Below are 26,637 nucleotides of genomic sequence, written 5' to 3' on the forward strand. Positions count from 1 at the left end.
GGAGGAAGAGGTGGGACCTAAACAGATTAATCAAACAGATAGGATTTCTTTCTATGAGGGAGCTTTCAGCCTGAAACGCATTTGAAACCTGTTTACATAGGGCACACGTGGTGTGGCGCAGTTGCTAGCAGGCAAGCCCCTTATTCATTTTGCCTAATGGTTGTGCACCACAGGAGCCCTGCCCTCTCCCTATTAAGGTAAGCAGTAATATATTGGAGCTTTTCGAAGACAACAAACCTGCACCCCTGGGGGTGCTGCCGCCACTGCTGCATTGGCTTTCCCCCTCTGCGAAATTACTCTCACAGTGGCACAGCTGCTGTGAGTGTGTCATTAAGGAGCTCTGAACTCCAATCAGTATCAGAAACAAGACCAAGGAGGGGAGGCAGCTTCTCACTTCTGGCTCACAACAAACCCTTCCCTGATTGGTGTCTGCGGTAACACCAATGTCTGCATCTACCCATTTTGGTCTCTCCCAGTTTCTCGCCCCCCGATCTTAAATTCGGTTCTTCACATTGCCACATAAGTTTTTCTTTAAAGTCCTCATTAAATTTTACCAGTATTTTAGAGCAAATTTCTCTTAATGAACACAGCTTTTATGCCATTTCCCCTCACATATACACATATTTCCAAAAGAATTGCCCCAAATATATTACAATATTTTCACTGATATGTGCATTTTTACTCTAGCATTATTGTGACTATTGCTATTTTTACACATTACTTGGATGGAGAAATTGCATTGCAAAATATGGAAAAGAATGAATTTCAAACAATAGCTTTGTTTCAGTTTGCACATTGTTTCAGAAACTGCGAATTAGATAGGTTTGCCTTTAAATGCCTTTGGATAGGTTTGCCTTCCATTATTTTTGAGTGGCTGAGTCAAACGGGTAGATAGATTTTGCTGTTGTTTGAAGATGGGTTATCTTTCTGAGTTTCACCTGTGTATATATGTGCCAACCTAACGGATCCCATGGATGCAGTTTCACTGATAGCAGCATTTTATTAAGCTTTCTGGGAAAATTGCATAGACAGCTGTTACTGGTTCATTCCCAGTGGATGGAAGACACAACATAGGACTGGAGGGTATGTCTGTATGTGTGGGTGGCTATCTGTCACTCACTAGACAAAATTCTGTTCTTGCTGACAACAGATGCCTCTTTCAATGCAACGCCTGACCTATAAACCACCGAAATAGCCTGCTTATTCCCCAATGATTCTGCACAGCTGCTAAGATATTCATCAGAGGCCTTGCTTGGGATAGATTTTGCCTTCTGGGTTGTGGGGGTGGGCCCAGCCAATGACAATGAATGTAAGAAGAGCCTGCTGGATCAGGCCAATGACCCATCTATGTGGAAGGACCATAGCTCAGAAGAAGCATATCTGCTTTGCATGCAGGAGGTTCCGGGTTCAATCCCCAGCAATTTTCCAAGTAACATATGAACAAAAGAAGTGTTTGCTGCACCACACAAACTGCCCATCTAATCCAGCATTCTGTTCTCTCAGTGATCAGACAAATACCTGAATGGGAAACCCACAGGCGGAATCTGAGCATGAGCCCTCTCCCCTCCTGTGGTTTCCAGAAACTGGCATGCACAAGCATTACTGCCTCTGGCTGAGAAGGCACAGCATAGCCATCATGGCTACTAGCCACTGATAGTTCAATATTGTTTATGCTGGCTGGCTGTGGCCCACCAGAATTTCATGCTGGTGACATTATAGGCTGACCTGGGATCGCACCTGGGGCTTTCTGCATGCCAAGCAGAGGCTGTACCCCTGAGATGGGTTTACTGCAGCTCACCACTGCCCGAAGGTGGTAGAAGTTGCTACGCACCCTAAGGACTTGAGCATGGAAAACCCAGGCTCAGACTGACCCTGGTCCATAATACATACTGGTAGAGCCAGCACTAATTGCTGCAGCCTTACCTCCAAAGTTTGCCATAAGGCTAAAACAAGGAGGGATAACTGTAATTGTAGTCCTATGGTTCTATGATCATGGGGAAAGTGACATAAATGAATAACAAAACAATACCTTGTGGAACAAGGCAATTGCCATTTAATTTCCATTTCAACTTCCATTCCTACACCTTGCCCCTTCTACCAAAAAAAGAAAGTTAGGACCCAGCATTATGAAAAATGAGGGAGGAAGATGTCCCTTGAATGCTACAGCAACCTTTGGTAGGCATCTAAAGGTCACCTCTTCTCCAGAGATAATACACGTTGTCAGGGAAAAGGATGCCTGCTTGCCGTCTCACTGCTTCACCAGCAGTGCAATTTACACTTCAGGAGAGGAGCAGGCCTGAATTGTTTTGATATGTGATCCATAATTGGCATCATTACAGAGCAGTGAGCTCATCTAGGTCGCATTCCTCTCCCCCTTGGGAAGGCCTTGAAGCAACTCACAATAGTTAGGCTATAATGAGGGATCAGCACAGTGTATGTGTAAGAGAGAGGGGAGGGGAGATATTTCTTTGGAGTTCAAAATGATAGCCAAGGAGAGAATGGCGCAGGGGGAAATCACACAAACACACATAGACCTGGAGCTTTACCTGCAATGCATCTTTGCTGTATTGGTAGGACTACACAACCTGGATCAGTGATAGGGATGGGAGGTTCTGACAGTTTCAGTTTCTTCCTTTTCGAATCTCAAAATTCAGTTCTCCACATTGCCACATCAGTTTGCCAGGTTTTGTTTTGTTTTTGTTTTTTTAAGTTATCATGGAAAATCATCAGCATTTTAGTGTGGATTTCTCCAAATGTAACCTTTTGTCTGCAATTTTGCTTTGACATACACATACTTGCAGAGCAATTTCCCTCTATACAATGTATTTGTGTATGTTGTTTTCAACATTAGCTATATTTGAAAGTATGTAGTGTGCATTTTACCTTAGTATATGACTTTGGAGACGTGCATATTTCGAAAGCAGATTGTTCCTCAGTTAGTGGATTATTTCAGAAAGCGTGAATTAAGCGGATTTGTCTTCAAATGCAAACTGAATCAAATCTCTCCCCCATCCCTTGTCAATGATGCTCACACTTTGTGGAAGGGCCACTCACAGAAGGTCCATAGCCTATTCTTTGCATAGAGAAGGCCAGAGATCTGGCCCCTGGCATCTCCAGGTAGGGATGCAAAAGTCTCCTGTTTCCAACCCTGGTGTTGTGTCGATGATATGGACAAATGAAAAGGTGTTGACCAGCAGAGGGTCCATTCCCACAGGGCACAGCTGTCTTCTTCAAGGGTTATTAGCCACCATGAATACCACTTGCTGGGAAATGCAGGTGGGCAGAGTGCTGCTGTGCTCATTGTGTTCAGCTTGCAGGAATCCCACAGTTACACGGATGCGAGACGAGATGGGCCATTGGACTGACCCAGCAGGCTCGTCTTACATTCTGCTTCTACAACCACAGGCAAATGTTTTCAGGATGTCATTGGGACAATGGAGGTTGTGTTATACGAAGCCAGGCCATTAACCTACCCAGTTATCTGTTTATTTAAACAATTTATACATCGCTTAACTTCAATAGTTTTCAAGCAGTGTGCAAGAAATACAAAAAAGGGTGAAAATCAGTTCAAACTATAAAATCAGACAGAAGTCAAAATGCCTGCTGAATTTTTAAAAGTCTTCTGTAGACAGATGTTCAATAGGGAGGGGACCCTATTGGAAGGAATTTGCACAAAATTGGGGCTACAATACTGAAAATACAGCTCCTGGTGGGTACGAGCTGTGCATCTGAACCATGGGGGCCACTACAAATTACTCCCCTGAAGACCTCAGTGATCAGGGAGGGATAGAAGGGATCAAGTGGTCCTTTAGCTACCCTGGACAGAAGTTGTTAAGGGCCTTGCCAAATGATACCAGAACATTGAACCTGGCCCAGTAGCACATGGGCAGGCAGTGAAAGATTTTGAGTTATGCACTGGTAATAGGCTGGTCACAACAATTTAGCTGCAGCATTCTGCATCGGCTGGAAGTTCTGGACTGGGCCCAAGAGAAGCCCCACACTGAATACATTGTAGTAATTGGGACTTGAGGTTGCCTAGCTCAATATTGCCCTACACCAGGAACAGAAAACCTGAATCCCTGGGAAATGCAGTCCAACAACATTTGGAGGGTCACTGCTTCACCATCCCTGGTCAACAATGACCAGCAGTTGCTCTCCAGGTTTTGTATTCACAATAGACCCATTGAAATCAATGGATGTAAGTTAGTAATGCCCATTAATTTCAACAGGTCTGCTCAGAGTATGATGAATGTTGGATGTAATCCATAATGTCCTGCTTGTGCACTTTGTGGAGTCATTGAGGCAAACAGGATGCCACACTAGCATTCAGGAAAACTGGAACCTTGGTCTGATCTAGCTGGCCTCTTCTTTGTAGAATCATAAAAAAATCTGAAGGGACACTGGGGGTTATCTAGTCCAAGCCACTGCTCAATGCAGGATGTTGCAGTATCCTTGATACATTCCCATCCAATTTTTCAGCCAAAACCTGCTTTCCACTCATTCCGTGCTAGGCTATACTCTAAGGCAACAGGTGTATGGTAGCCCTTCAGATATCTGGAGACTGCTGTTGAAGGGATGGGGAACCTGTGGCTCCTCCAGCCTCAACCAGCATGGTCCATAGGGATGACAAGAGCTGTAGTCCAGCAACATCAGGAGTACAACAGGGTTCCTCATCCCTGCACTGTCATGCTTCCCATTAGTTGTTTCTTCTCTTCTCCAGATTAAAAAGACTGCAAAGTCACTGCAGCATCCACACAGAAGTGCCTGTGCACATAGTTACACAAAGGCTGCTACCCACAGTTTAACTGTGAGCAGCCATCACCAAGGACCACAGAGAATCACCCTGTTATGTGAGTGCAGGGGAGCATCATATGTTACCAAGAGGTCTGGCACCTTAAAGTCTGTCTTGCCCTTTCAAGAGGGATTAATTAGCTGTGTTGTTTTGAGACTCAGGCCAATGGGGGGAAGGTTGGAGACGGAAGAGGAAGCTTTTGAAGAACCCTTGCTTTTCTCCTGCCTTTTTCACTGACATCAAACATTTGGCTTCTAAGCTGGCAGAAACCTTATAAATACCTATGCTGTATCCGTCTGGACACTGCAGTTTCAGGCCTCCGCTCAGCTGGCTGGGAAGGGAGCAGTGTCCTTGCATCCCTCTGCAGAGGTGAAATGAGCCGCTCCAGGTGCCGTCTTTCCTGCAGTGAATCACGTTGTTCCCACGGCCCTGGTAAGAGAAAGCAGGAAGAACAGCTTAGGAAAAGGGTGAAGGTATTCCAGGCATCACTGGAAGCTGGTCCATTGGAGAAATGGGGCGCTGCCTCTACACCTGCAACCTCAGCCTGTCCTCAGCCAGCCCCCACCTGCCTGCCTTCTTACACATATCCAATCAGGTAGTGGCTCCACCTGTCATTGGCTGTGATTCCACATCTGGTTTGGACACCCTGCCAGTCCCAATGGGCACCAGCCACCAACGGTTGCATTATTATCCATCACTTTTTCTGCATGTGTACAAAAAAAAATAATAATAATCATAAAAGTGTGCATGAAAACGATTATTTTCATGAAAAAGGTATCTGAAAATTCAATATATTAGAGGAAATGGCTTGTAACAAAATGTGCACATCAGCCAAAGCTGTATGTGTTTGCTATAAGCAAAACCTGCAAAAAAAAATGAAAATGCAGATGAGTTTTAATGACAATCTGCCCTGCCCCCAAGAAAAAAATTATTTCAGAAAGTGGAGAACTGAACTGAAGATTGGGATCTGTCAACTGAAATTGGCAAATTTGCCCCAGCCTTCCTAAAGAAATTTCAGCTGTGTTGAAGTCACCAAGGAATTCTCTCCCATTCAAACATAGAAACCACACACACACTCACACACATCCCTAGCTCCAGTATCAGCCTATTACGGAGCCAATTTATTAGGAGGAGAAAACTATATAAAACACTAAAACAATAATTTATCCTTGCCAGAAGGGTCACATTAATTGAAGCCATTATCATTTTTCAAGGGTCAGTACTCTCACAAGGTCCACCAAAGTCTGCAGAGCAGTAACACACACCTATTTCTGCTAGAAACGAGGACTATTAAGGCCCCTAATGGTTTAATCCTCATTGCAAGCCAAGGAAAAACTGGACTCCAGCGAGACTGAAATGCTGGTTTCAGTGCCAAGGTACATATCGTATAATGTTAACTACTGCATGATATACATGCTTTTGCGGGGGGTGGGGGTGGAATTGCCTCACAGCCAAGCTGATGTTTCTCCTGCATTAAAAACATGCTTTAAAAAGAAAAAATGTACACATATCCATGGACTACTCCCCACCCCGCTACATCATGTCTGAATTAAGAGCTGAACCTCACTTAAGTTTTATATGTCAGTATGGAATAACTTCTGTTTATGTGATGAGAGCTCAGACTTTCAGCCAACCCACCTTACACCAGAGATTGGCACTCCCCCCACCATGTTGCCCTAACCCCCCCTCCCAAATATAGCAAGGAATAGGATGTGTAATTGCTATAACGTGAGAGCTGGTGTGGCACAGTGGTTACGCAGCCTTTCTCAACCTGTGGGTCCCCAGATGTTGTTGAAGTACAACTCCCATCACCCCCAACTAGCAAAGCCAGAGCTCAGGGATGATGGGAGTTGTAGTCCAACAACATCTGGGGACCCACAGGTTGAGAATCACAGGGTTAAAGGGTCAGAGACCAGAGTTCAAATCCTCTCTCAGACATGAAGTCCACAGGGTTAGCTTAGGCAGTCGCTCTCTCTCACTCTACCCTACTTCACAGGGTTGTAGTGAGGGTCAAATGGTTGGGGGTGGGTGGGAGAAGAATGTACACAACCTTGAGTTCCTTGAAAGAAAGGTGGGGTACAAATATGATAATGAATGAAACACCACGAATGTTGCGTGAGGATTCCATCCCACAAACACACTACTTTGGGAAGTAAGGACCCATAGTTTGACACTTGTGCAAATAATGTATTTTGCTCTCCCATCTTTATAGATTTCCCAGTTGTTGGAAACCACAGGAGGGGAGACAGCTCTTGTGAGAACAGGATACTGGCCTGATCCAGCAGGACTCTTCTTATGTTCCCAGTGGGGTGATTTCCCATTCCCCCAAAGGCTTGAAGCAGTTTTCAACACAACCCTGAACTGTGAAACACAAACCCCATTACATCAGTGCATGATTTCTGCACCAAACATAAGAGGCTGGTGGAACCAGGCTCTCAGGTGGCTGCAAGGCTGCCAAACAGCTCACGGGCACATTGACTGCCAACTTAGCCAAAACACACCAAGGGTGAGAGGTGGGGGGAAACTGGACCTGCTAGATCTAAACACAGAAGAGTCAAAGTCTGAAGGGATGCTGATTGGTATGTGACGGTTTTACACAGACCAGATGCCAGACTTCTGTGTGGAAGGTTTGGGAAGAGAATATGCCAGTTGTTTGCATCTCTCACACAACACAGCATGGCACACGCAGAACTGTTCTACTATGCACAGTTCTGGCCAGTCGTTCTCAAAAAGGATGCTGTAGACCTGGAAAAGGCACAAGGATGTACCCTACTAAGTTCTACTCAGATCAAACCCATTGAAATTGATGGACCTAAGTTAGTTGTGCCCATGCAAACCCACATTCACACTATAAATTTAAAGCACTATGATACCATTTTGAACAGTCATGGCTTCCACCAAAGAATTATGGGAGCTGCAATGTGCTAAGGGTGCTGAGAATTGTTAAGAGAGCTGCAATTTCATGGGTTGTCTGTGAAGAAGAACTGATTGCTAAACTACTCTGGGAACTACTTATCTGTGGGGGAAATAGGTGTCTCTTAACAACTCTTAGAATCCTTGGCAAAATACAGCTCCCAGAATTCTTTGGGAGAAGTCATGACTGTTCAGAGTGGTATCAGTGCTATAAATGTATGGTGTGAATGTGGACTGAGGACATTTAGCTCAGTATTGTCTACACTGACAGGCAGCAGTTCTCCAGGCTTTCAGAAAGGGAGTCTTTTCCAGACCTACCTGGAGATGCCAGGGATTGAACGTGGGACCTTCTGCATGGAAAGTAGATGCTCTGGCACTGAGATACAGGCCTTCTACTTTAATTAGGATTAACATTGGCTACAACCCATGGGAGCAGGAGAAGGGGGCAACAGAAACAATGGGTTTGTAGAAGGTTTGGGGAGGTCTCTCTACATCTATGTGATGATGATGATGATGATGACCAAGTAGAGCTTCCTTGTTTGGGGGCAGTGCACCACTGCAAATGTTAAGTTGGGCTCCTGCTTGTGGGATTCTAAGAAGTGTCTGATTGGTCACTGTGTGAAATGGGATGATGGACGTGAGGCATTGGGTTCCAGTCTCATTGGACTGTTTGTTGTATTTTTTTCATTCACTGCTTTAATTTATTGACAGTTTGTTTCATTATTACTTTAAATGCTAATGAAGTTCATATTTATTATTTATTTATTGCACTTATGGCCCACCTTATTCTCCAAGCAGCTCAAGGTGGCATACATGGTTCTCCCCCTCCTCATTTAACGCCCCCCCAACAGTATGTGGCCCTCCATGCCCTTCTGTCTGGCCCTTGGAACTTTCCCCTGGCCCCCTCTAATCTCCCTGGGCCATACCCCTCCCTGGTCTTGCTTCACGTCATCCTTGAGTGTTTTCGCCTGGCTGGAATATATCCCTGATTTGGGATAATGCTATTCACTTGTTCACAATGAAGGGCAGAGAGAGATGTGCCTGGAAACTGGCGTTCTGTATCAGGTTGCCATATTTCAAACAGTGGAAATCCAACTTTTTTTTTTTGCCCAAAGTTGTTGAATAGCAAATCACAGCCCTTGCCGTGGAAACAGTTCTACACCCCTGGACTGCATAGATCTTTGGTTGAATCAAGCAGGGCTTTCCTCATAAGATCAGGAGATAAGGGTGCCAACTTGAATAAAATATTGGGGGAGCAGCTATGCCCTGCCCCACATAATCGAACACGCAATGCACATCAACTTTGGGTGGCCAGCCCCCTCAAATATTTTATTGCAGGGGGCCAGAGCCCCCATGGCCCCTAAGAGTTGGCTCCTAGATTGGGAGATAAGTTTAATCACAGCAAACTCGTTCTTCAGGTACTTGTGCTTTTGTATCTGAAATGGCACCTTTCATGCAACGAAAGGAGTCTTTGGGTGGGGGAAGCCCAAGATATGAAGTTGCAGAAAAAAGCTTTATGGAAAAAACCCTAAGAGGTATCATGTGTGTGTTTGTGCGTAATACCAGAAAAAGTAGAATAAGCATTAGGTATGCTCAGTGGGCATGGGGGGGGGGGGCGAGGAGGGGATCCTGGAAAATGAGGGGGTAGGTGTGCAGTGGAGCATTCTGAAAAAGAGCAGGGCACTGCTGGCTGGCAACTTGTAGAAGGCGTTTTCATTGCTGACACAGCACTTATGGGAAACTCTCTCCATAGAGGTTCACTTGGAGCCTTCATTGTGGTCTTTTCAGTACCAGGTGAGATACTAATAGGCCACCTATTACAGGCTGCAAGATGAAACATAATCAGACACTGGAAAGATCTTTCTGGTGCAACAGTAGATGACTGGTAGAAGACTAGAAAACAGCCCTTCTTGAGTCACAAACAAATATGTTACAGTTATCACGTGGGCAGATCACCTAGGCAGTGTGGTTTGACTTCATTACATATGCTAGTTTCCAGAAAATGAACAATATCCCCCACCAGCCCTTAGCTCGATTTGGTTGATCTGAACCAATGTATCAACCTCTATCCCATGTATTAGCATTCTATTTTATCTCACCTGCAACATGAAAGAAAAGTAAATATTATTTAAACCAGCTTTTTCACAACTGTTAAGAGCCTCTGACACTTACCTACAATAATTGAGAACTAAACCAAAATATTGAGAGTATTTGGCTGTATGATATTGCTTATTAACAGCTAATTTCATCTTTCTTTCCTTTGTTTGATCTTCTTTATGAACTAAGAGTATATATGCTGACTAATGAGAATGAATCATAAGTCTGCTACAGCACTGCAATGTGGCAAACCCAATATGTAGCTTTTGCCATGCATGAATGATATAAGACTGTTATGGTCTATTCAGCTATATTATCTGATGTAACTTTTGTAAAATCAAATAAAAATCTGTACAAACAGTACCAGGTAAGGTAGAACATACTGATAGGTGACTAGTAGGCAGGGGTAGTGATCATATGGGCAGCTCTGTCAATGGAGGTTCAGGTAGCTTCCATGCAGGACTGTCTTAAGCATATGTGGTGCTGGGGTGCAAAGATCCACCTGCCCCCTCCAGGTTGCCCAGTCCCAGGTGCACAGGAGGGTGGAGCCGGCCGGCCACCTCAGTGTCTCACTGGCTCGGTCGCCCCCCAACTTGTGGCATAGAGCCGCCCGCAGCAGAAGAGCCCGCTGCGGCACTCCAACAGGTGGGCTCTTCCCCGCACCCACTTCTTGGGCCCCGGACTCTTGGCCTGGCACCCCTGAGAGCCCAGGTGCCCCGCATCTCTTGTGCCTATGGGTAAGACAGCCCTGCTTCCATGACTAGAAATGCTTTTACCAACTGCAACTATGACCATTCTTGGACCAGGAAAACCTAGTCTCAGCAGTTCACGTGTTGGTTACTTCAAGACTGGATTACTGCAAAGCAATCTAGATGGGGCTTTCCTCGTGCTTGATCTCGAAGCTGTGGTCACTGCAGAATGCTGCAGCATGATTGCTGATAGACGTGAGGCTTTGTCAGCACATATGACCTCTGTGCACAGATCTGAACTGGTTGCTGATTTGCTATTGGGCCAAGTTCAATATGTTACTATTAGAATATAATGCCCTTGGGACCAGTTCGCCTATGAGATTGTCTCACCCCACATGTGCCCACTTGACTACTTCTATCAGCAGAACTGGCGCTACTACAAGTGTCACATAATACCCGTTCTGCATTTGTAAGAACTCAGTCATTGAGTGTGGCAGCACCTGGACTTTGGAACTCCCTGCCTATTGAGGTCAAGCAGGCACGTTCACTGTACACTTTCTGGCACCTGCTAAAAACATCCTGTTTAGACAAGCCCACCAAGATACTTAGAAAGCTGAGGTGAGTTGTAAATTTTCAGTATTTTAACTTCTATATGTTTTAAAGTACGGTTGTGGTTATTTCTTGATTTTACTGTTTTATCTTTTTCTCTAAACTGCTTTGAGAGTTTTCTTTTTAAAAGACAATCAAGCGGTGTATACATTTTATGAAATAAAAGGAATGGATGGATGAATAGAATGGGGCAATGTAACACGTCCTGGTGAGACCTTTTTGGGCATCGCTACAGAGGAAGGCTTTTCAGAAACCTGCAACGGCTTAGATCAGGTTGGAAGGGACTCACAGCTTGGGTGCCATCCTCTTCACACTTGATCCTGCACTCGCTGTTGAACTGGAAGCCATTGGTGCAGTGGTAGAGCCCGTAGAACTTGGAGGGTGGAGGTTCGCAGGTGACAGGTGTACAAGCTCCTTCTAGCCAAGTTCCATCTTGGCCACACTGGATCTTAAAGGCCCTCCTACAGTACATTGGGGGGGGGGGAGAGAGAGAAGGTAAACAGGAGAGACGGTTGATTTATTTAACACGCTGCCTGAGTTCCGTAACATTTTCCCAAGCTGCCACCACAACAGACATTTGTGTCCCTGACACTTCAGGACCATAGTGGTGGATTTATGCTGTGTGGTCTCCTAATGAAAACAATGACTATTTCCAAAGGTCCAGCTGCTGAAGTCCCCCCCCCCACTGAAAATCTTCACCCAGACCTTAAGGTCAGTGGCTATTTTTGATGTGGGTTTCTTTTCCTCCACTCGCCATCCCCACTGAGTCATAAAACGTAGAATACCAGTAAACCTCTTTTTCCCACCAAGGTTCAAAGGGGACTCCCCAGGTTGCATATCAAAGAGGGTATTTCCAAAAGGAGGTTCCTAGCACAGAGCTGGTTTGTGAATGCAATGGGTTATAGAGGCAGAATGAGAGGGGTGAGCTTTAATGGCTAGCATCTTCAATAAAGGAGCAGGTAACAAGAGGCTCCTGAGATAAACCATTAAATTGCATTCTCATGCAAAATTCCATGGAAGTCATCCTTGATGCTTTGCCCTTTTATGTGTGCACAGGGGAGGGTGGTGGCGGCCAGGATTGTGGTTGTTGCATTTAAGCGCTATGGAATTAGAGGACACTTTTTGCTCCCTTGATCCACTCCTGTTGCGCTCTCTTGCAACAGCTTATGCCTAGAACTCCGTCCCAGAACAGCTATGTGGCACTGCCTTTCTCCATTCCTTCAAAGGCCTCATTCTCATAAGCAACTAATAGAGGAGGCCAATTTGTTTCTGGCCTGTTCAAGACATCTGAAGAGCCCTGTGGTCTATCTAGTCCAGCATCCTGTTCTCACAAGTGGTCAACCATATACCTATAGGAAGCTCACAAACAGGACATGAATGCAATAGCATTCTCCAGATTCATGTGCCCCAGGCATTGGTATTCAGAGGTGATTTTGTGCCAGTAATGATTTCATAGAATCATAGAGCTGGAAGACACAATGAGGGTCATCTAGTCCAACCCCCAATATGGGACTCAAACCCACAACTCTGAGATTAAGAGTTATTACAGGAGGCAACTGACCCACAATGACCACTAGATTTACTGTTAACACATTCTTCTATTAAAGCAGTCCAAGTTGGTAGCCTTCTCTATATATCATGTAGTGAATTTCCATAATTCAGTTGTGCTATGTGAAGTCCTTCCTTCCTTCCTTCCTTCCTTCCTTCCTTCCTTCCTTCCTTCCTTCCTTCCTTCCTTCCTTCCTTCTTTCCCAGATCTCCCACTTCAGACTTTAGTGGGGAGCATACATGGAATGTCCTCCATTGCCATGGAGCCCATTTTGTAAAACCCTCTGCTTCATGCAGAAAAAGTCAGGTCACTTCCACACTATACTATATTTAAAGCTTCTGCCACCTTGAACAGTTATGTTCAGGCTCCCTGCCCCCTTCCCAAATAATCATGGGAACTGTAGTCTGCTAAGGGCACTGAGACTTATTAGGAAACCACTTAGAGAGCTACAATTCCCAGCGCCGTTTACAAACATTTTACCATGTGAGATAAGACTCAGCTGAGAGGTAGTGGCTAGGGATATATGGAACGCTTTGTCTCATTTTTCCAATTCTGAATTCAGTTTGCCACATTTCTACAGCTATTTGCATTATATATTAAAAAAAAAAAAAACCTTCATGGAAATCTGTCAGCACAATGCAAATTTCTTCTCAAAAACACTTTTTTGTAATTTTTTTTTTTTACTACTGTACAGATTTTTGTAAGGAATTCTCCCCTGCAGTCCAGTTCATATGTTATTTTCACAAGTACAGTCGTGTTTATGCACACTTTCCCCCTAAAATATGCATTTTTGTTTGACTGGAGAACTACATCACAAAATTAAGAGAACTGCAGAGTTTGAAGGATGGCTGTTCTCGTATTCCCCCCGAAAGTCCAAATTAGGTTTGCCTTTGCATACAAGCAGAATTAAATTTCTTCCCCATTCCTGGTCAAGAAACTTCGTGGCCGAGTAGAGATTTGAACCTGGGACTCCCAAGTCCTAGTCCAGCACTCTAACCAGTACACCAGACTGATTGTAAATAATCAATAATGAAAAGAGGCGCAGCAACCTGTTGCAGCACCCACTTACTTCCTCGCCTTCCGAGAGGATCCTGGGACATGGTAACCTGGCTTGCATTTATACTTGCAAAAGGAACCAACTTTGTGTTTCTCTTCACGACAGCGAGCAGTTTGGAGGTCGGCACTGGGGACTAAAGGAGGAGCTGGGCACATCAGTTCACAGAGCGCCTCAGGAAAGGACCAGAGCCCATCTTCCAAGCATGTCAAGTTGCTGTTGTTCCCTGGACAGAGACAGAAGTGAGAGTGAGTTGTGATGTGAAGAGTAATGCATGCCGAAGAATTTGGTGAGCTGAAGGCTGTGTTAACTGGGGATGGTCTGACCCAGTATAAGGCAAACTCCTGTGTCCCTATGCTCTTTAGGTAAAGGACCATAGCTCACTGGCAAAGCATTTGATCCCAGCTTCAGTCTCCGACAACTCCAGGCAAGACTGCAAGAGACTCCCTATATGAAACGCTGGAGAGCCATTGCTAGTCAGTGGAGACGATATTAAGCTAGATGGACTAATGTTTTGGTTCAGAATAAAGCAGCTTCTTATTTTTAAAGAGTGTATAATTAAAGCAACATACATCTTCAAAACATCACCAAGCATCACATAAAACAGGGGAAGGGAGCTAGGTGGCTTCCCAATGTTCAGCATGGCTAATGGTCAGAGATGCTGAGAATTGTAGTCCAACAATATCTGGAGGGCCACAGGGTCCCCAAACTTATATAAAAAAGAAAATGAGTTCTGTATTTTTGAGTGTACTACTGAAGTGATTAGACATGACTAACTTAGGTTCATAAACTATGGCGAGTCCACCCTGAGTAAAACTTAGTTGGCTGCAATCCGATAAAATTCAGAAATGGGGGGAAACAATATACATGTCGAGCTAAGCCAAAGCATGTTCCCCAATATACTAGTTTTCTATGTGCAGGGATGATGGTGAGCATTTCGTCAAGTGACACCCTCCCCCCCCCCCCCCCGCATACAATCTACAGTGGTACAGCTCAGGCATAAGAAAGTTATTCACATTGTATGTTCTGAAACAGAAACTTTTAGAAGCCACCTTGTCAGTATTACAGGCCAGGTACTTACCAGGCAATGAAATGCCACTTCAAAGTAGTTTTGTAAATTGTTTGGAGAACCTTTATGTGAAACAACCAATTATCAAGTTTAAATAAAATAACAACAATATGTGATTGCCCAGTGTAACCTTTGGAAAAGTGGCAAGATTGCAAAGGATGATGGCATTATCACATATTGTGCCTTCTCTGAGCCAAGGGATTCATTTCATAGTCCTTACTTTATTCATGTCCACAGTAATTCAGGCCATAATGTCCTTCACATTGGGAGCTAGTAAGTGGTGTAGCATGGGGGGCAGCTACTGGGGTGATTCCCCTGGGCACAAAATTCTTAGAGGGCGCAAATTGCACTATGCCACTGGGCTGCATCAGTCCCGAAGTTGCCATGAGACTGGGAGGGGGCTCCCTTTTCTGGCCTGGAAATGCATGGAGTGTGCAGAGCACACGTCTCCCATGAGGCTGGGTGGGTTGCAAGAAGGGAGTCTGGCAGTTGGCCAAGGCCAGGCCCTCCCATGCTGTGGTGGAGCCCCATGTCACTGCCCTCCTTCTTTGGCCCCTCAAGTCCTTTGCTTGTAAGCACTGCACGCCACATGCTTCTCATGCCATGATTGGTGCCACCGCCATGTGCCCTGGGTTGCTGCTGTGCCTGGTGCCTCCCTTGGCTCCCTCCTGCCCCTGCTTTGGGACAGAGGTTGCTGGAGGCCTTACAGCACTACAGAACTCCCAACCCAGGCCCCCATATGGGAGCAGGCAGCTGCAGGCATGGTGGGGCACAGCAGGAGCACCCAGCATGGAAGAAGAAATGACTGCACAAGCCGATAGAAAGTTGACATATACAAATCAGGTCACAGGTCTATCTATTGTTTATACTGACTGGTAGCAGCTCTCCAGGTGTTCAGGTAGGGATGTCTCTAGTCATGCCTTGAGATGTTGGGGATTGAACCTGGGACCTCCTCACAGAGCTCTAATTCTAAGTGTGGTTTAACTGTCAATCCTTCTTTCCAGAGAACGTTGAGAATTGTAGTTCTTTGAAGAGACACTGGATCTCCAAACAACCCTCAGCATCCCTGACAAATTAGTTCCTACGATTTTTTGAGGGAACCATGGCTGTTTAAAGTGGCATGATACTGCTTTAAATGCATAGTGCAGATGGGAGCCTGTTGCATGGGAGTCTGTTGTGATGGATTTGCGAACAAGGTAAGTAAACCACAGTTTAGAATTTTGGACTTTGTGGGGTCCCTGAATACTTTTTGTTTCTTTTAACAAATCTGACGTTTTATGTTATCTGTTAAAATAAATGAATAAGTAAAAGAAACAGAGAAACTCTAAGAAAGACAATATTGTTCTGATATGAAAAAATAAACTTAATGGCTACACAATTATTTGTTAATCTGTGTAGAAATAACTATAATATAGTTTACATATAAGCTAAGTAAGAAATCATGAGGTATTTTCATTTAAAGGAAAACCTCCAGAGACACAGAGTCCACCTTGGAAGGTGGTAAACTCTTTTTGAGCTTCTTAAACAGAGACTGAATGGTCAACTTCAAGGGCTTCAGACGCAAAGCTTTTTTCTTCTTCCCAAAATCTCAAAATAGAGAATGGTTTTTCAGACATTTCAGCGATTTTCAACCAGACACTACATATGGGCTTATTGCAAATAGGTGGGAAGGTTAATGCTATGTTGCCTCTTAAACCTGACTCAGTTTAGGGGTTCCACATGTCTTAATCTAGTGGCAGGAGTCAATGAAGAGAAAGACAAGAATGAAGGAAAAGAAAGAAGCAGGGATGCTCAGATGTTCGCCTGGAAAAGGGGGGTGGGGAAGCAAGAGGGCTTCTGTATCTTTTCCCCTCCCAACAGCCATGAGGCGCTGAGGTATTTTTGTACAGTTCTGAAAAGCTCCCATCCTGGTCCAGCGGCTTTGTTTTTCTCCTGTCTGACTCACACAGCATGTCCGCAGTCCAGCGCAGATGATCTCATACTTGCTACGGCAGGGTGATGAACTGTGACATTAAAAAACAGTGGTTTGTGTGACATCAGTGGTCAAATTAAGGAGTGAGTCATCCCAGCTTCCCGACTCAAGGAGCTTGCTGGCTGAGCCCTATTAGTCATCGTTTTGTGATTTGGCGCCCAGAACTTCTTTTTCTCCTCCCCACCCCCCATTTCACTTTTGACAGCTACCGGTCCAAGTGTTGCCGTAATGCTCAAGTTGCAAGCAGGGTGGGTTTCCGGCTACTTCAGAATGCCGAAAGCAGCCTCTTCTTGGTCAGGCCAAGAGCCTGCGCTTAGACCAGGATCTTTTCTCAGAAGCCAACAGACATTTCTCAGCTTTCCAGCCACAGTCCAGAAAGCTTGCACCTCAAACATCTGAGTTCAAATTTATTCCATGAATATGCAGGCTGGACCAATGTTGCTCTTTCCAGGCTTTGCTTGTGGACAATGCTTTCTCACATTCTATGCTGAGCTGTTGGGTGGTTCCTCGCATGGTGAAACGGGAAGGGGCCGCAGCCCAGTGGTAGAGCATCTGCTTTGCACGCAGAAGGAAACTGAAGGTAGAGCTGGGAGCATCTCCTGCCTGAAGTTCCTGGAGAGCCACTGTCAGTCACTGTATCCAATACTGTGCTAGATGACCCAATTGTCTGACTCTGTATCTGGCAACTTCCTGTGATCCTATGTATCTATGTTGCAGTTTCATATAATGCTGAGATACTGTTTTTTTAAAAAATGTTAAGTGGTTTAGAAATGCTTTTAAATAAAAATAAATAAACATTCCTTTACTTGCACATTTTAGAGTAGAATTGGGAATAGGTTTACGAAAGAACATACACAAAATTATAGTGGGCTGGAAATAAAACAGATCTACCTCCATTACATTTGTAGGCATTGGCTGATAGGAACTGGCTCTTGATAAGGGCTCAGCAGACTGAGTGCTTAGTCAGGAGGCAGAGATAGTACTGAAGCCTATGTGGTGCCTTGTGGAGCAGAGCTCAATATGCAAGGTTTAAGGGTTGTCGGTGCGCACGTGTGTGCTTTACAACCAAGCAATATATAAATTTTGTGAAAGAAAGAAAGAAGGAAGGAAGGAAGGAAGGAAGGAAGGAAGGAAGGGTAGGTAGGCAGAGATCAGGTATTGCTGGGACACAAGGCACTGGAGCCTGGGAGCAGTGCTAGGAGGCAACACACACAACACGGTAGCCTACCCACACTTGCATGTAACGCTGAAGCATAAGGGTCCATTTTATGGTTGTGTCCTTCCTGCTTACCCTTCAGCTGGGCAGGAGGCTTACAAGTGAAAGAACATCTCTTGCCAAAGGTGGTGCCCTCACTGCAGTTGAAGGTGGCTGGGTAGACATGATACTGGTCAGGGATCCCACAGTCCACAGGCTCACAGGCTACTTGCTTGCTCCACTTCCCATCCACACAGGTCATGGTGACACTGGGCTCCACCTGAAAAAGAAAGCATGGACTCACTAAGAGCTGAATGAGACACGGTGGGAGCCCCCAAAACCATTTATTGGCATTGCCCCAAATGCTTGTAAATTGGGTTTCAGCCCATGGCCACTTGTCTTTTTTTTGGGGGGGGCAATTATTTTTTATTGATTCTCCATAATTTTTAACAAATTATCACCAGATTGGTACAAAATAGTACAAATTTAATACAAATTTAAAAGCTGACTTCCCATTTCCCCAGATGTTTCCTTTCTCTTTTTCTCCATGCATTGCTGCTCCTAGTACAACAACTTTTCCAACTTTATGTCAAAATTCATTCATCCCTTCTCCCTGCACGTCACCTGAACAAGTACCAATTTCTGCTTTGACTTTTATACATTGTTATAACAGGTCAGCGGGCAACCTTCACCATGTCCAAGTTCCCTTTCCTGTAGGTGATTTATTTTTTATTATGTCATGGAGTGGAAGAGCAGTACTATTGGAACACACAATGCAAGCTTCCCACCATTAGGATGCAGGATGGAAACAGATGCTACATGATAGGCAAGAGCCAATGTAGTCTGGTGGTTAAAGTGTTGGACTAGGACCTGAGACACCAATTCCCCATCTAACCCAGCATCCTATTCTCACAGTGGTCAACCAGATGCCTCAATGGGAAACTTGCATGCAGAATCTGAGCATAAGAGCACTTTCCCCTCCTGTGGTTTCCAGCAACAGGTATTCAGATGTACTGCTGTCTCCAGCTGTGGAGGCACGGCAGAGACACCATGGCTAGTAGCTTCCAATAGATCTTCTTCTCCATGAATTTGTCTTATCCTCTTCTACTGCCATCTAGGTTGGTGGCCATCACTGTCTAATGCAGTAGTACGTTCCAGAGTTTAAACGAGCTGTGCGAAGAAGTACTTTCTCTTCTCTCTCCTGAATCTTCCAACATTTAGCTTCATTGGATGCCTATGAGTTCTAATGTTAGAGAGGAAGACGAACTTTTCTCTATCCACTTTCTCTATGTCTTGCGTAATCTTATAAACCTCTATCTTGTCACCTCTTGTTCACCTTTTCTCTAAACTAAAAGGTCCCAAATGCTGCAACCTTTATTCATAGGAGAGTCACTCCATCCCCTGGATCATTTTGGTTGCCCTTTTCCGAACCTTCTCCAACCTTACAATATTCTTTCTGAGATGAGGTGACCAAAACTGTACACGGTATTCCAAATGTGGTTGTGCCATACATTTTTATAACAGCAATAAATCAACAGGTTTATTTTAAATTCCTTCCCTAATGATCCCTATCGTGGAGTTTGCCTTCTTCACAGCTGCCACACCCTGAGTTAGAATATTCATTTAGCTAACTACTATGACCCCAAGGTCTCATTCCTGCTCAGACACTGCCAATTCAGACCCCATGAGTGTGTATGTGAAATTAACTTTTAAAAATTTGCCCTGACATGCATCACTTTACACTTGTTTACACTGAATTGCAATTGTCATTTTATTGGCCATTCACTCAGTTTGGAGAGATCATTTTGGAGCTTTTCACAATCTTTTTGTTATAGTGACCCTAAAAATCTAGTATCGTCAGGCAACTTGGCCATATCATTGCTCACTCCTAACTCTAGCTCATTTATGAACAAGTTTAAACACAGAGATCCCTTGGGGACTCTGCTTTCGATATCTTCCCATTCATATAACTATCAGTTTAGACCTGTTCTTCACTTCATGCAACTTAACAAATTCCTGGTCAAACCTTCCCCCCCCCCCCGAAAGTCCAGGTTACTATGTCATCTGGATCGCCTCTATCTGTATGCTTATTGACACTCTCAAAGAGTTCTAATAGGTTTGTGAGACAGAACTTTCCCTTGCAGAAGCCATGCCGCCTCTGCTTCATTCGGACTTGTTCTTCTATATGCTTGGTTATTTTATTTTTAACAATACTTTCCATCATTTTTCCTGGGACACACATTAGGTTAACTGGCCTGTAATTTCCAGGATTCCCCCCAGATCTCTCTCTTATTAAAAATGGTGCCACATTGGCTACTTCCCAGTCCTTAGATATGGAGGCTGATCTGAGAGACAAGCTACATATCTTTTTGTTAGCCGATCAGTGATTTCACATTTGAGAACTCCCAGCTGGATGTCATCCAGACCCAGCAATTTGTCAGTTTTCATTTTGTCTATTAGGCTTCACTATTCATCTCTTGTCACCGCTACCTGCCTCAGGTAGGGCAGGGAGAGATCCCTGCCCGAAATCCCAGAGACCGATTGCAAGTCAACAAAGACAATACTGAACTAGATGGACGAATGGTCTGACTCTGTATAAGGCCACTGACTAGTTCCTATATCAGGGGTCAGAAAACTTTTTCAGTAGGGGGCCAGTCCACTGTCTCTCAGACCTTGTGGGGGGCCAGACTATATTTTGGAAAGGAAAAAAAAAGAATGCATTCCTATGCCCCACAAATAACCCAGAGATGCATTTTAAGTAAAAGGACACATTCTACTCATGTAAAAACACACTGATTCCTGGACCGTCCGTGGGCCGGATTGAGAAGGCGATTGGGCCGGATTCAGCCCCCAGGCCTTAGTTTCCTCTCCATGTCCTATATGAACAATCTGAGCCAAACAGAACATACGTGGAATGGTTAAATGGCAACACCTACCACACAGCTGACTGGGACACTGTGAAACTATGTGTGCCCCCCCCAGCAAGGGGTGGGGGGAGAAGAGAGATCTGATTCAGGTCTGGCAATGTCGGGAGTCTGGTTCTGCCAAGCATTGATGTGTGCTTATGAAAGCATGGGGAATTTTTCCAGCATACATCAAAGGGAAGCTGAGTCCCCATTTGCCAAGGCACCCTAATAGTTTCAGCAGCTTGGGACCTATCTGCTTTTGATATATGGCTGCTTTTGGATGGGAAAAGCAGCCTTACAGCACACCTCCTGTCTAAGGAAGACAGGCAGTTCCCCAAATGGACACTTTCCCCTGCAGAGTTTTCCAAGCCAGTAAACTGATGCAAAACAAGGAATGCCTCCTATAAACTGGACTAAGGAATGGTGCAGTTTGGAATCTTTCAAGACCTCAAGTTTAGTTTATTTGGTCTACAGACCATAAATGTCATATGCAGTATAGGATGATCAGGAGTGAAAAGACAACAATCCACAAATCTATGCCCCTCTTTCAAAGTTGTCTAATTTTCTTCTAAAGCCCTCTCAGCCAGTGGCTACGTTATCGGATCTTGTGACAGCACTTTTTTTTTTTTTTATTAAAGGGAATGCTAACTTAATAATAAAAGATGCAAAGGCTGCAATCCTATGCCGACTTACCTGGGAGTAAGCCCCATTGAATTCAGTGGAGCTGAATTTATTTACAGTGGTATCTCGGGTTAAGAACTTAATTCGTTCCAGAGGTCCGTTCTTAAGCTGAAACTGTTCTTAACCTGAAGCACCACTTTAGCTAATGGGGCCTCCCGCTGTGCCACCGCTGCGCGATTTCTGTTCTCATCCTGAAGCAAAGTTCTTAACTCGAGGTACTATTTCTGGGTTAACGGAGTCTGTAACCCAAAGCGCCTGTGACCTGAAGCGTCTGTAACCCGAGGTACCACTGTATTTATTTCGAAGCATTTGTAAAAATAAATAAATAAATAAATAAATAAATAAAATGTACCGGTAAAAGCACAAATGGTTAAACAGATAAAAGAAGAAAATCAAGAAAAAATCACAAGCCTATTTTAAAACATACAAAAGTTAAAATCCTAAAATTGATTAAAATTACCTCTGTTCTGTAAGCATCTGGATAGGCTTGCCTAAACAAAACTGTTTTTAGCAAGCACTGAAAAGAGTACAGTGAAGGCACTGCTTGATCTCAATAGACAGGGAGTTTAAAAGTGCAGGTGTTATTGATGAGCTTTCTGAGTTATACACCCTTCCAGACATACCTTCTGCAGTGCTATAGTTTGTGAATTCTTCACGCATTTTTAAAAAATTTGTCAAAGTTTTAGTGCAAACTTATCCCAATGTGTGCATTTTTGCAAGTTCTTCCCCCAATACATTACTGCATGCTATTTCCACAAACACAAAGCATTTTAATGTAAACCTTCCCCTAACATACATATCTTTATTAATTTTGTGGGGTAAACATTTGGTTTGAGAGCTGCCTTACACAATGTAGATAAGAATGAATTCAGAAACTGGCTGCATTTTGGGAATAGCGGTTTAGGGAGTTTCATATAGAAATGGAACTGATTTCTCCCCATAACTAGGCTGTTATCCAGTAGAATATCCTCTGTTATCTTTAACAAATAATATGGTAACAGTAATGCATACCCTACAGAACACACACAAACCCTTTGTAGTGCTGCTGGTTTGCAAAATCCATCCGCTGCCCCTTTCAACTGGACCCTCTACAGTCCCTTTCCCCCAAAGAACTGGCTGCTGCGTTCTGAAAGAGGAGCCTCAAATTGAACCCACATGAGGCTGGCCTTTTCTCTCTCCCTCTCAGCTCCCGCATGATTGATTAATTTTTTACAGAGCATTAAGGAGCTGTCAAGTTTTAAGCAGCACCTCCTGACCACAGAGGCAGCAGAGGAGGAGAGGCTGCGATGACACCAAGCCACCAACTGAGAGAGTGGCAGCTTGTTACTAAACAGGGGTGGGGGTCGCAGAGGCAAGAGGTGGGAAACAGGGAGGAAGTACAACCATCAAACAAATGACACAGGCAAAGAAGCACATGCACTATTGGATTGCGATTATTGCAGGGGGGAATTTTAGTCAGTGGCAAAGCTCTTATCAGTACACAAAAATGAATTCCAAACCCTTGATAGACAATGTGCGCGCGCGTGCATGTGCTTGTGAAATTACAGTGTATGTGTGTGCAAGCAAAATTGCTTGTGATGCTGAGAGCTGCATGCAAAGGCCCTCTCAGAATTCTGCACCTGATTTGCAGGCAGGCAAATGGAAGAACCACAGCTTACTGGTAGAGCGTTTGCTTTGCATGAGGTGAGTCCCAGGTCAGATCCCCGGCATCACCAGGCATGGCTGGAAATATTCCCTGTCTGCAAACATTGGTGAGCTGCGCCACTCACTGTAGACAATACTGAGCTAGGTGGACCAATGTTCTGACTCAGGCAGTTCCCTAGGTGTTCTGAACTCAGGATCCCAGCCATTGTATTGGAGAAGGGCTGTTGCTCAGTGGTAAAATGCAGAACCTTCACATGCAGAAGGTTCTAGGTTCAATCCACAGCACATCCAAGTAAGGTGGGGAGAGACACATGTATGCAAACCCTGCAGAACCACTTCCCATCAGTGTAGACAATACTGAGCTAGGTAGACCCACAATCTGGCTCTGCATAAGGCAGCCCCCTATGTTCCAAAGTGAACAATTCACCAACCTCCTCCAAGAGTGTGGAAGAATTTTTTCCAGAATATAGAGGCCTCATCCACATAATGCAGTTAAAGCTCTATGATATAGTGGTACCTCGGATTACAGATGCTTTGGGTTACAAACTCCGCTAACCAGGAAGTGGTTGCTCTGGGTTAAGAACTTTGCCCCAGGATAAGAACGGAAATTGCACACCAGCGGCGCAGTGGCAGCAGGAGGCCTCATTAGCGAAAGCATGTCTCAGGTTAAGAACTGTTTCAGGTTAAGAACGGACCTCTGGAACAAACTAAGTTCTTAACCCGAGGTACCACTGTGCAACTGTTACAGTAATGGCTTTCCACAAAGCATCCTGGAAACTGTGGCTTATTAAGGTTTCTGATGGTTGTGAGGAGACCTCCCTTCCCCTCACAGAGCTACAGTTCCTAGAGAATATGTACTGATTGCTTTCTTCCCTTATTTCTTTCTTTCTGCCTCCACCTGCTCTCCCCTTGTTCCCTCCCCCCTTGTCATTTGAATGAAATTAGGCTGAGGGACACATTAAATTCAGCCAAGGGCCACAGGTTGCCCACCCCACCATAGATCCTGGAGCAGGGAGATATTTTTCTATGTGTGTTAAAAAGAAAGAAATCAGCAGCTTGCACCTATTGGGATCAGCTCTTTCTCTATGTTTACTCAATGAAAAGAAAAGGAAGCAGTCGCATATGTGGAAAGGGCAAGTGCAATTAATATTTCCTCAACATTTCCTTAGTTCAAATCAAAAGTCAATGGTCCATTACCGCTGGCTTTGTTTATTAATTGGCCACTGTCTGTAGACACCAGCAAAGCCCTCTCCTGTGTGCCCTAGCACATTATGAGGGCTAGGGAAATAAGCAAGGTCACCTCTTATTAATGCATGGCATGGAGATGGCAAGAGACAGCAGGAGTTTCTCTCTAACATTGCTGCTTCTGGATATGAGACCTTCAGGCTAGGGCCTGAGTGTCCTGTTCACCAAAGTTTTGGGGTGCATTCGCCTCTGGTGAGCTGGCGAGTGGATTTGTAGATGCGGGCCTAGGTTAATGTCTGCATTGTGAAGAACTTAAGCAAAGCCCTCCTAGATCAGGCTAAAAGCCCAGTCAGTCCAGCATCCTTTTTCTCACAGTGGCTAGCCAGATGTCTACAGGAAGCCAGCAAGGAGGACCAGAGCATAACAGCACTCTGCCCACCTGTGATTCCCAGCAACTGGTATTCAGAGACTTACTGGAGTCTACAACTCAATGGTAGATTACATAATCTGCATGCAGGAGGCCCCAGTTTCAATCTCCCTGTCATCTCCACTCAAAAGTGATGGGAAAGACCTCTGTGTGAAACCTTGGAAAGCCACAATCAGTCAGCATTGGGACAGTACTCAGCTAGATGGGCCAACGGGCAGATTCCCTACATGCATCCAAGCCCCAAAACCTCAGTGGAGAGAGACTGCTGTGTGTGTGTGAATTAACTAAGTACCCATTTGCCTTGCAAGCAGGGCTCCTTGATCAAAACCAGGCACACTAACTGGCTCTAATCTCCTGCCGCCGCCAACCCCCCCCCCCCCGCCCCACAGAGGGCTCCCTGCCACAAAAACGATATGGATGGTGATTTGTTTGGTTTGCAGATTCTTGCACTTCTTGACGATAAGGGCCCATTTCCCAAGCATTTCCTTGTTCAGTAAGTCAGGCTCATTTGAGAATTTGTTTCCCGTACTGCAAGAAGTGATCAGCTTTAGGGAGGTTCTGGTACTGGTGTCAGTTAGCATGAAGGAAGTGGGGGTGGGAATGAGGCCCAGACTGCAGTGTCCTCTGTTGGGTCTGCTATTAAATCAAAAAGGGGTTGACTCATCCTGGACTCCCCTTCCCCCACACGCACCTCAAGTATCTCCCCTTGGTAGCATTATGAAGGGTCTTAGTGTTTTCACAAAATGATGCTATATAAACCTCTAGGCGTAGCCCACCCACTTGCAAATTTGTCCTCAATTAACACTCTCAATGAATGCTCTCCACAGCGCGGCCCTTGAATGTGCAGAAAGTTGTGAAACTGCTTTGTGCATGTGTGTGCTAAACCTTGGATTTCTCTTCTTCGCATAGAGCCAGTGGAAAGAGAAGTAAACAAGCAATTGGTGGGGCGGGGTGATACTGAGTGTGTGTGTGTGTGTGTGTGTGTGTGGAGGGGTGGGGAATAGTAGCTGCCAGCTCTCTCCTGGAAGAAACAAGGAGGAAGTCAGTTGGTGCTGAGGCCACGTTAGGGTAAGATCTGTCACAATGAAGGCCCAGATAGGGGACTCACTCTAGGTGGATAGAAAAGGAACATAGGAAGCTGGCTTAATCCTGAGTCAGACTATTGGTCCATCTAGCAGAGTACTGCCTACACTGACTGGCAGAGGCTCTCCACGATTTCAAGCAGGGGACATTCTCAGCCCTACCTGGAGATGCCTACTTGGAGATGCCAGATGAAGCTGGGACCCTCTGCATGCAAGGCAGATGCTTTGCCACTGGTGGGCTTTCTCTTTATAGCTATAGGGTTGTATCCCATGCTAGTTCTACTCACAGTAGTCCCATTGAAAACAGTTTCCATGCCTTACTTAGATCCATTAATTTCACTGAGCCTGCTTTGAGTAGAACTACCACTGGATACAACCCATTCAGTCTGAAATAGGTCTAGTGGCTGTGCAGTTCAATTCCTGCAGGCACTCTAAGACAACCGTCCTGTGTATCACCTCCCAGAGCCAACCCACAAGGATCCCTGTTTACCAGGAATGGTACCTATTTCAGTGGTGCCATTAAGACAGGGCTTTGAAGGACAGAAGTCCAGAGAGGAGGCAGGGAAGGAAAGCCCCCCCCCCAATCAAACTGAGGCAACATAGTACAGCTTCATAGAGTGGTATATTAAGAACAAATCAATGCAGACATTTTCAACTGGAAGCCACATTTCACTTAACTAAAGTACTCCAACTCTATATTTCATTGATCCCATATACATCCCTATCACAAGGAGAAATGGGAGGTGTCCAAAAAATTTTCATGAGACTTATTA

At 44.8% G+C, this 26,637-nt stretch overlaps 1 protein-coding gene across 1 annotated transcript in view; it reads right to left on the reverse strand.

Annotated features, from left to right (window-relative positions):
• The window catches only part of PAPPA (pappalysin 1), a 242,765-nt gene that overhangs the window by 43,113 nt on the left and 173,015 nt on the right, over positions 1-26,637 (reverse strand). Inside the window, exons 15-18 of the mRNA XM_028715818.2 lie at positions 18,036-18,219; positions 13,719-13,929; positions 11,390-11,561; positions 5,074-5,221 (exon numbers count right to left, since the gene is read on the reverse strand). Coding sequence (XP_028571651.2) covers positions 5,074-5,221; positions 11,390-11,561; positions 13,719-13,929; positions 18,036-18,219 — 715 coding nt within the window. The remainder of the gene's footprint in view (positions 1-5,073; positions 5,222-11,389; positions 11,562-13,718; positions 13,930-18,035; positions 18,220-26,637) is intronic.

The sequence above is a fragment of the Podarcis muralis genome, chromosome Z (genome assembly GCF_964188315.1).
Source record: "Podarcis muralis chromosome Z, rPodMur119.hap1.1, whole genome shotgun sequence".
NCBI classification, from domain to species: domain Eukaryota; kingdom Metazoa; phylum Chordata; class Lepidosauria; order Squamata; family Lacertidae; genus Podarcis; species Podarcis muralis.